The sequence below is a fragment of the Diabrotica virgifera genome, chromosome 7, assembly GCF_917563875.1.
Source record: "Diabrotica virgifera virgifera chromosome 7, PGI_DIABVI_V3a".
NCBI classification, from domain to species: Eukaryota; Metazoa; Arthropoda; class Insecta; order Coleoptera; family Chrysomelidae; genus Diabrotica; species Diabrotica virgifera.
In genome coordinates this window covers 12,792,315-12,806,269 of record NC_065449.1, presented here as the reverse complement: position 1 = coordinate 12,806,269, position 13,955 = coordinate 12,792,315, and the positions used below count along the sequence as shown (strand labels likewise).

The 13,955-nt window shown below is 30.7% G+C and overlaps 1 protein-coding gene across 2 annotated transcripts; it reads left to right on the top strand.

The window, feature by feature from the left end:
- Positions 1–2,909: 2,909 nt before the first annotated feature.
- Positions 2,910–7,833, top strand: LOC126887771 (uncharacterized). Of its 2 annotated transcripts, none has more exons than XM_050655577.1 (4): positions 2,910–3,213; positions 3,278–3,398; positions 7,272–7,376; positions 7,522–7,833. In XM_050655577.1, the coding sequence occupies exons 2-4, from the start codon at positions 3,285–3,287 to the stop codon at positions 7,615–7,617; spliced, it is 315 nt and encodes a 104-aa protein (XP_050511534.1). In that variant the 5' UTR covers positions 2,910–3,213; positions 3,278–3,284; the 3' UTR covers positions 7,618–7,833. The 2 variants fall into 2 exon arrangements, with proteins under 2 accessions (XP_050511534.1, XP_050511533.1); XM_050655576.1 differs by having other exon boundaries at positions 2,939–3,213; positions 3,260–3,398.
- The last annotated feature ends 6,122 nt before the right edge of the window (positions 7,834–13,955 follow it).

Below are 13,955 nucleotides of genomic sequence, written 5' to 3'. Positions count from 1 at the left end.
GTCCCGCACTCGAATACCAAGCAAGCGTTAGTAATTGACGCTTAAAATATCTTCAATTTTCTTCAATATTGTATCCAAAAATAATTATGTTGTTGCAAAGACTGCACTTTTTTGTTTAGTTGCTAGTTGTCATTATCAAGATATAAATAAATATGTAGGTATATAAATATGGCTTTTATTCACTTGTGGATAAATATGTATGACTATAAATATGTATCAATATATTGTAGTTCGATTATCCGAACAAATCGGTTTTCCGAACATCTATGTCCCCCAATTAGTTCGGATAATCGACGTTCTACTGTACAGTAATCCCTCTTCAACCGCGGGGGTTACGTTCCGAAGAGAAAGGTGTGGTTGGTGAAACCGTGGTTGGCGAGGGATCCACGATCCAAAGAAGAATAATATTCTTATGTCATATTATGACATACAAACCAATTTGGATACGTATATTAGTACATAGAAAGAAATATGATGAAATTGCATATTTATCTGTGAAATAGTATTATCATATCAACAAAAATGAAGACGCTGAGATCTGCGTCTACATTCGCCGGTATTTTAAACCTTCCAAACTATAAACTAATTGCCATAGTATTACTACTAAGAACAAGCGCCAGTGGCGTATCATGAGTAATTTAACGCGACTGGTCAAATTATAAAAAAATATGTAAAAATAATAAAACATTCTCATTAATGATTCAACAGATATCGCAACCGCGGATAAATGAAACCGCGGTTGATGAGTCCGCGGATAACGAGGGATTACTGTATTTCAACTTCAACCTAATCCAAATGTATAATTAGAATATGATTATAATAAAAACTGCTTACCAAATTAGAATGAGTTTTCCTTGTCCAAAATAGTCCAAAAATATAGGTATATGAAAACTATTTAAAAAGGCAGTATAACTATTAATTAACTTTTGTTTGTTGTTTCTTTTCACACAAATTTTAAAACGCAACAACCATAAATAATCTAACTACAGCTGTGCCACAGCCGCCATATTGAATAATTTTTGACATGTCATTTGAACATCCAATCAGAACAAAGTTATAATGCGCATGCGCCGGGATCATAGGTTTTAAAATATAAAAATTCACCCTCATATCGCCGGTAAAGAAGTATAACTTCAATAAATATTAGTGATCTCGTGAGAATCTTAAAAAATGGCAAAAATCTCGTATTGTTTATTTATTTAAAAGCTTCATATGGGTCATTCCACGAATATGCGACTCTTGGATTATCACGACAACGAATATTTTAGTGTAGGTACAACATAGGAAGTACGAAAATAAATGGCTCTAATAATTATTCCAATAAACAGCAATGTAATTTTCAATTTACTTTCATTCTTATTATTTTACACAGCAAAATATTCGTTGTTGAGATAATCCAAGAGGGTCGTATATTCGTGGAATAGGGTATAGAAACGGACTTCATTTGAGACAAAATTCAAAAATTGCATATGCAAGCTGAACTGTTCACCTTTAAACTGCATTTTGATTTTTGTCGATAGGAACACTGATCAAAAGATATCGAATTTTTACCGTCGAAATTCAACTTATTTGTATCAATTTTAGATGTTCAGTGGCATTTTTCTCATCAAACGTACACATCAAACGTTTCTCAGAGTACGACATGGTTATGTTTTGTTACTCAGTCTTTTTAATCTGTACTCTGAAGAAATATTTAGGGAGGCTCTGGACGAAAGACAAGAGGGAGTAAGACTGGGCGGAGAAATAGTCAATATAATCAGATACGCTGACGATACAGCCATTCTTGCAGACAATTTAAAAGATCTCCAGACATTAGTAAATCTAGTCAGTTAAGCAAATTATCGGAGAGGTCTAAAAATCAACATTTCAAAGACAAAGTGGATGGCAGTTGGAAAGATTAATATAGATCAAGGTCAGCTTTCTCTTGATAGAGAGGAGATACAACGGGTAAACCATTTTAAATACCTTGGCAGTTGGTTAAATGTAAATAGATAATAACCAGGATCGAAATATCACGTAAGGCTTTTATTACCTGGAAACCAGTTTTATGAAACCGAATCCTGTCGATGAATACAGTAGAACCCCGGTTATCCGTGCTCCTCGGGACCGGACGTAGCACGGATAATCCGAACATTTATTTCTATACCATAAAAAGATAACAGAAAAAATAAAGCTTTCATTGTGAGTCTCCCTCTCGGCGTATAGAGTCTCGTCGAGTGATTTACGGTGACGCTATTTTGATAAACCTCAAAATTGTAATTTGAGTAATAGAAAATCATAGCACGGTAATCCGCACACGGATAATCGGGGTTCTACTGTATTCGCAAGAAGGTCCTGAAATGTTTTGTGTGGTCTACATTATTGTATGGTTGTGAGACATGGACTTTAAAAACCACACAATGGTAAACAAATAAGATGCATTCGAATTGTGGTACTATCGACGAATCCTAAAGATATCGTGGGTTTCTCACACTACCAATGAAGATGTTCTCCAAATGATGAATTCAGAACGTCTGCTCGCATAAACATCATAAAGAGAAGAAAAACAGAATACTTCAGCCATATAATTGGAGGACCTAAATACCACCTACTTCGCCTTAAAATACAAAGAAAAGGGAAAGAAAGAGATGGATTAGTCGAATGAAACTTTCATGGTTGCGTGTAATGTCAGTAAATGGTGTGGTTCAGTACTGCACATTAGAAGAATTATTTCGCGCAGCAGCCGATAGAGAGGGGTTTCAGGAACTTGTAAACATGATGACGGCCATTGTCTGAATACGGACACGGCACCTAAAGAATAAGTAGTGGACACATTTAAAAAATATGTTTGGCAGCGAACGTGTTAAAAATCCTAGGATTTTGCTTTCAAATCCTGTATGTATGCAACACATCATACATGTCACATGTCACTACGGCTACATTGCATATTTTTTATGAAATGAATAACGATCGCCTTGATAAATTTTTGGTTTTTCCCTTTACTTTAAATATCCGTAGTAAAGAAAGACGTACGTAGAATTTTATCGATTCATTTTACTAAAAAAACTCCCCGTTATAGATTATCTTACCACAAATTATCTATAAAATATACCTATCTAGACATTATTTCTTTTTCGTGCGGTTAAAAAGCGCTCCTGACACAATTCCGATTTACTTCTTGAAGAGAGCGGAGATAGTATTTTTGTAGGTTAGGAATTTTTTCAATCGTTTACGGTATGTATAAATTTGTTCCTGTAATTCGTACTATTTCTTATAAAAGAATAATGGGTATTTTTAGTTCGAAAATGGCCGTGGACATGTCGTCGCCTAAAGCCAAAGAAGTGCTTGCCATCATCAAGAAAGACAAAGTTGTTATTTTCTCAAAAACCTACTGTCCCTACTGCAAAATGGCCAAACAGGTAAGTTTAACCTAGAAACTATTTTTTTCATTTGTTTTTGTTCCACTGTCGCTTATTTACCAGCTAGTCTTTTGTTTTTTAAGTGTTGCTTGATAACCCTTGACGATACCCTTGTCAAATTGCCCTGTCCTTCTGTTGTATCCCGTTGCCGGATTTCACCTAGGCATCAAGATCAACGTTAAATTTGCTGTTAAATTGTGGAATGTTGTGAAATATTACTAGAAATAGTCATGACTAATTTATTTGCGAGGCTTTCATTGCATTTATTTTTTATTTATGTAGAAACGTAGAGTCCATAGATAGAGAGAGATATAAATAAAATAAAAATAAAAAAAAATTGTAGATATAATACAAGTTTTTGAATAATTTTTGTTTATGAAAAAATTTACAGTGTTGCTTGATTTACAATAAATAATGACAATTGCAATTTAGCAGTACAAGTACATATTCCGATTTTCATGCTTAACCCTTAAACGCCCAACCTTTTTTAGGTTCCATGTAGGCCCAAGGGTGGGTAAAAAATGTCCACCTCGAAAATGGCTAATCTATTTGTGGAGAGTTGTTGGAAATGGATTAAACTTAAGAATCTTATGCTTAATAAATACAGCATCTTCTTAAATATTAATATAAACAATTTATAAACCTTACAACAAAATTACAATGTACATCAAAATTATAACATACCAGTAAAAGCCAGTAATTCAGATTTGTCGATTTTCTCCACATTCTTCCTTTCAGCCACCTCATTGGCGGATAATTATGTTGATTATGTAATTATATGTCGATAATTATATGATTATGTTCCTACCAACAAGAAATTATAGAGAAACCTTTAGTAACAAGTTTTACCAAGGGTGTACTTTCTATGCCCATCCATATTTAACTTGATATTCCTTTTATTTTCAAAAATATCGGTAGAACCAAATTAACATTCGATAAAGGGCTGTCTTTTTAACAATAAATAATTTTTTTAAATTTTTTAAACACGTAATAAATATGTTACAAGGGAATTCGCATTAGGTGGACATTTTTTACCCACCTTTGGGCGTTTAAGGGTTAATATAAATTGTTCATTGCTCATATGTGATTAAACCACAATTGATTGAAATGTGAAAATTATATTTTATAATTGTTATTTGACGTTTCGATTTCCACTCCGGAAAGCGTTTTCAAAAAAAGTTTATTTTAAATTAGTGGGCTGTTATTATGATTCATATTTTGACTACCTACATATTTTAAAATCACCCTGTTTAAATTCGGAAAAATTTCGTAGTGTAAATCAACACGTCAAATAAAAATTATAAAATGTAATTTTCACTACAATCAATTGTGGCTGAATCCCAAACATAATTAACATAAACACCACAGGAAAACAGTTATCTGATTATCATCATAGGAAATTGTTATCTATATTTTTTAATATATTTCTATTAGGAAGCTCTGCTAATTATTTAATGGTAATAACAGAATAATTGGTAACTATTTTTTTCTTTGCTATTCATTGCTATAATATTAATAGTAGGGGAGCAAAGTATGCTAAATGTGCAGTCACTCAAGCGTTATGGGGACCTATTGGGTTGTGAGGAGTAGGTCCTAAAACCAAAAAAAGTTAAGTAAAGTTTTCCATTTTAGTGGGCGCTTGCCATTTTTTAATTTAATTTTCCATTTCCAACAATCGTTTTTTCCGATTATAACGCCACTTATCCATAATTCGAAAAAATGTTTTGAATAAAAGTTACTTATTCTTACTTTAAGGAATCCAAATCTGCAATGGGGGGGGGGGGGTCGTGTTTGGTGCCATTCGATAGATTTTTCAAAAATATTGAATAAGTGTATTTTACAGTTTTTTATTTACCTCCACCCGTCTCTGTGGCAAGTCGTGTTTGGTATTGTTCGATAGATTTTAAACAAATATTGAGCATATATTTTTTAGTTTTTCCATCTGTCATTCATTTCGTGAAATATTCGCTTTTTTCTTGTGAAACTTTGGGACTCACCCATTTTCTTACGCCCGGCTTAAATCGTCAGATTTTTGAAATATACACTCTTTTGCATGTACTTAACTTACCTTATCTTTCTGACAATTTCGAGTTTTTTTAAGGATAGATTTTTTTTCTGGCCCCTCTCAACGAACTCCCCTGTGTTAAGAGCCAAATGGTAGAGATACATATGCAGGGTACCAGGTTTCTCCCCATATGATAATCTGACGCGCTCAATTAACTGCAAAAATCCCCGCTTGGGCTCTCCTACCATAATATTTGCATTATCATTTGCCAACTTTGGTATTTGATTTTGATTAGTGTTAAAACTTTAGGTTAAAGGAAATATTGAAATTCAGGCAACACTGCAACAATGAATTGTAAGTTGCCTGTATTTGGCGCAACTCAGGAACAAACCAAAGGAGTTTATAGTCCAGGAGCCAGTGCTGTTTCGTGATCGATTTAAGTCCAGGACCAGGATTCCGTGCACTGTAGATATCTACATGTCGCTTTCTATCGATGTCAATTTTCGTAAAAATATTTGAATTTTAGCTTTAATTGAATTATTTTCTAGTTTTGCTAGGTTATACGCTAATTGATGCTGAAGTGAGACTTAGTAAAACAAGAAAATATTTGAATTAAAACTAAAAATTAAAATATATTGACACTGCGCATATCGCTTTCTATTAATGTCAATATATTTGAATTTTTAGTTTTAATTCAAATATTTTCTTGTTTTACTAAGTCTCACTTCAGCATCAATTAGAGTATAACCTAGCAAAACTAGAAAATAATTCAATTAAAGCTAAAATTCAAATATTTTTACGAAAATTGACACCAATAGAAAGCGACATGTAGATATCTACAGTGCACGGAATCCAGGCCCAGGAAGTGTATTTTGACCCACTGAATTCGAATTTCACACTGACTTTTGCTTGGGAAGTGACGAGAATTTGTTACAAATAATTTGATTGTTTAAATGATTATATAAGAAAATTACAAAATGCAATTTATTTTTACAAAATTCAATTTTACCTACAATGTTTACTTTTACAAAATGCAAGTTGTTTCTAAAAAAACCTACAAAATGATGTTTGGTTCACCTTGATGTAATAATTAGAACTGGAGATATTGCAAAATTAAACCAAAAATATTGCGATTTATACTTGTAACTAGGCTCAATTTTGAGTAAATTAACTTTATAATAGCTCAAAATAATTAAAGGGAAAACTACCAGCTTTAAAACCTTTCAAAACTACAGAAAAATTTTTACTTATGGATCTTAATTATTATCTAAATATTAATAACAAAGTTACAACAATTATTATAAAGGTATATTTTTGTATTTGTTTGATGTTTTTATGTCCAACACATCTTAAGCTTAAGACTGTCTTAAGCTCAGCTTACGAAACACACATGTTGTACCATGGAGTTCTAGATCAATTTTCAGCTTGCCACAATATTTTGCCATGTGGATTGCATCAATAAGAATCGAGAATTATGGTGCAACGTAAGTGAGACTTAAAACGGCCCTATCTATAAGCTGAGCTCGGCTAAGCTGGAGCTTAAGATGAAGAATTTTATTTATTATTAGTATGTCTAAATATATTTTAATGCCATAAAGCAGTTTTAAAGTACACGCGCTGAACGTCTAGAACCGTATAACTATGAGATACTTCTTTCAAATGTCATGAGCTTCATCTTTTCTTTTAATTACGCAGTTTCACAACCATAGGTTACTACAGGTCTAATCTATGTTCTGTAGATAATCATTTTGGTTCTTTTGTCTAATAATTTCGATACTAAAAAAAATTTTTAAATCTTGTCTTATGTCATAATCTGATTGTGATCTCGTTTTATCTATTTTTTTTTTAATTAAAAATATATTTTTTAGGTCTTTGATGATATGGGTGTTCCATACACATCTATAGAACTTGAAGTCAGAGATGACGGAGATGAAGTACAAACGATTTTGGGCCAGATCACAGGAGGTCGAACTGTAAGTACCAGCTTATTGTAGTATATATTAAAGTAAAAGCTTAATAAAAAGCTACAAATATTTTTGAGTATTCTTTTGAATACTGGTGAAACACATTTTGTACTTCTTTATTGTTTTATGTCTCTTACTGAACCTCATTTTTCAGGTTCCTCGAGTTTTCGTCAATGAAAAGTTTATAGGTGGAGGAACTGATGTAAAAGCCTTGTACGAAAAGGGAGAATTGCAAAAGCTTGTAGGTTAAATATATAAAATATTGTAACATATTCAAAATTGTAAATGATAGTAACCACAAAATACTTACACTCTAATGAGGAAATTAACGTTAAATTATTTTTCAGGTAAACAAGCTGTAGTGTTTTTTATTGTTTTTAAAAATGTTATTTGTATATTAGTTTTAATTTAATATATTATGTATAATTTAAAATATTTTAATACAATTCTTATGCTATGCACTAAACGTTTATTTATTTAATATAAAAATTCCAAAGATAATAAGAAATGAAACATGTGCACTTGTAAGAAGAATTAAAACCAGCACTGATCTATAGCACAATAAATCTAAATAAAAGGGTTTTCAACAGTTGTATTCTACCAGTTATGACCTATGGAATGGAGACCATGACACTTATTGGAAACGCCACAAAAATGATGGCTAGACGACAGCAAAGCAAAAGTGGGGAGAAACTAGCACCAAATAGCACACAACAGGCAAGAATGGAAAACTCGTAGGTAGGCCTTTGTCCAGGAGTGGATGCAAACATGCTGAAGAAGTAAAAAGCCGAAAAATCAAAAATACACACTGTTGCACAGTTCTTTATAAAAGAACAATAGTTATTTACAGTTGAGTCCGCGAGTCTTTAGAAAGCATACGAAATAAGTCGATGATAGTGACTTACTGTCACTTCCTGTTGCGTTTAATAAATTTTAATTTCCGACTTATCATCGACTTATTTCGTATGCTTTAAATGATGACGCACGGGTAAAGACTCGCGGACTCAACTGTGCAGGGTTATTCACTATATTTTGACACCCCTGTAAACTGCTTTATTTACAGAATTAGAAAAAAATGTAAAATACAAAAGTTATTCCATTTTTAAATTATGATTTTTTGACATACAGTCCCTGGCCATATTATTATGTCCACCTATGAATTTTTATAAAAATCAACTATTCCACTAGGTACGTTTTGTTTAAAATATGATTTTTAAATTTAATTTTGTTATGTAATGTTAATGTTATACATTAACTATATTATATTTAATAATAAACACCAATAAAACATTTGAAAATATTACATGTTTATATACTTTTTAATTAATTTGTTGAACTTCTGACCTTAATCAGATGGAAAATATTTGGGAGCTTTTAAAACGAGAAATTTCCGATGAAAAGGTCACTAATGAAATTATTTTGATTAAAGGACTAACATATCATTGAAACCACAATGACAAATTCAAGCAAAAAAAATTTAACTGCATTCAAAATATGCCAATACGGATACAAGCGGTAATCAAAGTTAAAGGTGGCTCAACAAAATAGTGAAAAAATAAAAATATGTGATATTTTTAAATGTTTTATTGGTGTTTATTACTAAATATAAGATATTTAATAATAAACAGCAATAAACCATTTGAAAATATCACATATTTGCATTTTTTTAATATTTTGCTGAGCCCCCTCTAACTTTGATTACCGCTAGTACCCGTCTTGGCATACTTTGAATCCAGTTAAATTTTTTTTGCTTAAATTTGTCATTGTGGTTTCAACGATATATTAGTTCTTTAATCAAAACAATTTCGTTAGTGACCTTTTCATCGGAAATTTCTCGTTTTAAAAGCTCCCAAATATTTTCCATCTGATTAAGATCAGAAGTTCAACAAATTATTAAAAAGTATATAAACATGTAATATTTTCAAATGTTTTATTGGTGTTTATTATTAAATATAATATAGTTACTGTATAACATTAACCTTACATAACAAAATTAAATTTAAAAATCATATTTTAAACAAAACGTACCTAGTGGAATAGTAGATTTTTGTAAAAATTCATAGGTGGTCATAATAATATGGCCAGGGACTGTATATATCGTACTAGTGACGTCATCCATTTGGGCGTGATGACGTAATCGACTATTTTTTAAATGGGAATAGGGGTCGAGTGCTAGCTCATTTGAAAGGTTATTTAATTCCCTATTCATTAATATAAACATTAACATGATTAATTTTACAGGGTGTCCAAAAAATTTTTTTAATTAAATTAATTGACACAAAAAGAAGAATGTATGTAATTTATTTAACTCAAAATACATTCTACTGCTGTCAGAAAACAGAAATAAATGTTTATTGAACAAATAAACATTACTTTTCACTTAAATTCAATGTTCAAGCTGCCACCATCTGCCTCTTGGCAGTTTGAACATTGAATTTAAGCCAAAATCAATGTTTATTTGTGCAATAAACTTTTATTTCTGTTTTTTAACAGCAGTAAAATGTATTTTAAATTAAATAAATTACATACCTTCTTCTTTTTGTGTCAATTAATTTAATTAAAAAAAAATTTTTTGGACACCCTGTATAATTAATCATGTTAATGTTTATGTTACTGAATAGGGAATTAAATAACCTTTCAAATGAGCTAGCACTCGACCCCTATTCCCATTTAAAAAATAGTCGATTATGTCATCACGCCCAAATGGATGACGTCACTAGTACGATATAATATATATGTCAAACAATCATAATTTAAAAATCGAATAACTTTTGTATTTGACATTTTTTTTTAATTCTGTAAATAAAGCAGTTTACAGGGGCGTCAAATATAGTGAATAACCCTGTACATACAAGTGATGCAACGTCTTGAATAGCAACGAGCGAATTTGAAGTTCGAATGATGAAGAAGCGATAACTTTGAAAACCAAGTTTGACACATACGTGTGACAATACACGATTTTCTGTAATGCTATTGTCAAAAATTCAAAACATAATTAAATTAATCTTTTTTTAAATCACACTATGAAAATGTAACGTTAGTTAACCATTAAGGCGTATGGCAGGACTCTATAGTTTATTTTTTAACCAGGAGGAGCAAACTAAAAAGACAGATTCACATCCATGAAAATCACTAGAAAAATAACCAAATACATCTTCTTTTTTGGTTGATCATGTCAGCCCTGAACGGTAATCCATAAATATTGTATTATATTAATACGTCACTAAAGAGTTCTAAAAATACCTGCTTTCTATATCAAAGCAAACAAAAAATCTAAAAATTAAAGGAATAACACAGAAAATACAAAAAATCGCCGATATAACTTAATTAACCTATGAAATGTCAATTGTGTCAAAATTTGATAAATGTCAATAGTGTCAAAATTTTATATCAGTGGAGTAAACTTGCCTGCGGTTGGACCAATTACAAACAAGCATTACAGCGCGGTAAATTTGAATCACTTCTCTTGGTTTAAAAACAAACCATAGTATCAATGAGTATTCATACTTTTTAAACATCACATTTTAGTTAAAAAATCGTAGTGTTGTTGATATTTGTAATTTATAAATTTGATCTTCGTCTGTTTTCAAGTGGATTGTGATACGTGATACTGATTACAAATTATCTTAAAAATCCTCTTAGAAATTAAAAAACAATTGTCTGCATGAATCTGCGTGATAAATGCCATTAAAAATTCTTAGGCTTCATTAGTTTTAGTAATAAATTTTAGTTTGTCTATTAATCTTTTTTTAGTTATTGTTGTGTTTAGTTATTTCTGATTATATAAATACTACAATTATGTAATCAATGTCTCATGATCAATGATCAATTTTAGTTGATAAAATCTAAAGAAATAATGAATGTAAAAATATCCTATTATATCGGCGCCCCTAAAATCTGGTGCCCGGGTATAATTTAGTTGAAAATGTACAAATTAAAACCATTTTAAAACTTTTAAGTAGTCTGAGTCTGACAAACTATCTAAGAGGGTCATTAATATTCATCTGAGCAGGGTGCTATTGTCCGAGTTGTTAAATTCCATAAACAAGGGATCTACCTGCTTTATGAAATGACCCCTTGTTTATATAATTTCACAACTCTGACCTCGCTCAGCTAAATAATAATGACTCTTTTATGTTAGACCAGGACGCATCTGTAACAATATTAGTACATTTGGACGTTGAGAGGTGACTCGAATTTTTTTTCAGAAATTGCTTGAAAATAAATCAAATAATAATATTTGAGTTATCCTCCCTCTCAAAAAGGTCCGGAACATTGTTTAAATAATCAAAATGTCAAAAAATTAAGGAAAAATTCGATTTTTTTCTTGGTTTTTTGATTATAACTTTAAAAGTATTCATTTCCGAGAAAAGTTTTTCTGACATAAAAGTTGCGTAATTAAATTTCCTAAAACATAGAATTGGTTAAAAATTTAAAAAATAGTAATCCTTGTTGCAAAATAGCCATAATTGCGAAAAAAAACCATACAAAAACAAGTATTCGAACTTTACGTTTTTCAACCATTTATGCTACACTTAGGACGTTCATATTTCACCCAAAAAAACTTTATGATACAGTAAAACAATACTGTAAATTTCATTAAGATCGGTTTAACAGATTTTGCAAAATAAATTTTGCAATCCAGCTTTCGCAAAAAAAATTCATTTTTTCAAAATGTCTCAGGACTGAAAATAAGGCAGATAGCAGGTTGACATTTTTTTGCGTATAGAAGTGTACTGTAACTTTCATTTGCAATTTGCAAAATTAAAATCGATTAACTACCACGGCGTCAGGATTTTTTTTAAATAAACATTAATTATTGGTGCTACGCGCAGGACAGCTGTATTGCAAAATAAAAACACATACTCTATCTTTTGAAATAACACTTTTTGTAGCAAAAACTTTCTTTGTTCATATATTATAACTTAGAGAATAAAAGTTTATTATTTTTAAACATATGCAATTGTTTAAACAATATTTCACAAACAATAATAAAATTAGTTTGATTTTTGTGGAATTACAATATTAAAATACAACAAAATATAGAATAAGAAAATAATATATTAGATAAAGATTGGAAGAAATTTTGGTGGAAATCAACTTGTGTGAATCGAACACCGCTGTCCTGCGCGTAGCACCAAAAATTAATGTTAATTTAAACAATTTCCTGACGACGTGGTAATTAATCGATTTTAATTTTGCAAATTGCAAATGAAAGGTACAGTACACCTATATAAGCAAAAAAAATTCAATTTGCTATCGGTTTTATTTTCAGTCCTGTAACATTTTGAAAAAAATATTTTTTTTTGCGAAAGCTGGATTGCAAAATCTATTGAACCGATCTTAATGAAATTTACAGTATTGTTTTACTGTATCATAAAGTTTTTCTGGGTAAAATATGAAGGTCCTAAGTGTAGCGTATATGGTTGAAAAACGTAAAATGCGAATACTTGGTTTTGTATGTTTTTTCGCAATTATGGCTATTTTGCAACAAGTGTCCCTATTTTTTAAAGGACATCGCACACATCTTATGGAAAATATAATGTCACTCAAATTCAATAAAATTTATACGAATAGATTCGTTTTAAATTAACGGTCAAATCTTATCATTGCGCCAACTCCATATTTTCAATAATAAGAGCAGAAATTGATATAAATAAATCTGAAATCAAATGGATACGTACATAAGTTAGAGAGAGAGAAAAATATTTTATAATACCCAAATTGTCGGTACTCCATAAATCAGCGGATTAGTTTCACTAATCCGCTTAGGCCCAGCGGGGTTTAAGCTCTTTTGAATAGCACCCAGAGCAATAGTGATTGTAACTGACACTTTTACTGACTAAAAAAATTTGATTTCGATAAACTTTTCTCAGAAATTAATAGTTTTAAAGTTATAATCAAAAAACCAATAAAGAAATCGAATTTTTCCTTCATATTTTGACATTTTGATTATTTAAACAATGTTCCGGACCATTTTGAGCGGGAGGATAACTCAAATAATATTACTTGAGTAATTTTCAAGCAATTTCTGCAAAAAAAAATTGAGTCACCTCTCAACGTCCATCTCAAAACAGATGCGCCCTGGACTATATACCTTGTTAGACTCATTAGACTTTTAACTGAATGTTCTAATACAAGTACCTAATCTAATTGTGAAAATATTTGTTGAAAGTAACGTGTGATCCAAAATTATTGTCACCATAGGTGGCTCTGAACGACAGAGATAGCTATACAGTGCATGTCCATTCTTAATTTAGATATATTTACCAGTTTACGTCAACTTTGCAGTGTACGTCAACCGTCAACTTCAAGAAAAGTTAGGTTATGTATGTAGAGATGTTGGTTGTTTGATTTTATTTATTATTGTTATTTATAATTTTGTTAATTCTTTTTATTTTTGATTAAAGTTCTGTGTTAAAGGTTATGACTGATTTTTTATGTTTTATAATGTTAATCAAAATTAATTGATAAACCAATGATATAAATTCAGATTCAAAGAGGACGTACGTAATTTTTTGCACGGCTAGCTTTGATCCCAATAATTTTGGATCGCTCGTTATGATAATTTAGTTTAGTTTTCCCTAT

Bases quoted from the DNA above. Each gene is read 5' to 3' on its own strand.
- LOC126887771 (XM_050655576.1), top strand. From the start codon at position 3,264: ATGGGTATTTTTAGTTCGAAAATGGCCGTGGACATGTCGTCGCCTAAA. The intron at 3,399-7,271 runs GTAAGTTTAACC...TATATTTTTTAG, and splicing joins ACTGCAAAATGGCCAAACAG to GTCTTTGATGATATGGGTGT. The intron at 7,377-7,521 runs GTAAGTACCAGC...CTCATTTTTCAG, and splicing joins AGATCACAGGAGGTCGAACT to GTTCCTCGAGTTTTCGTCAA.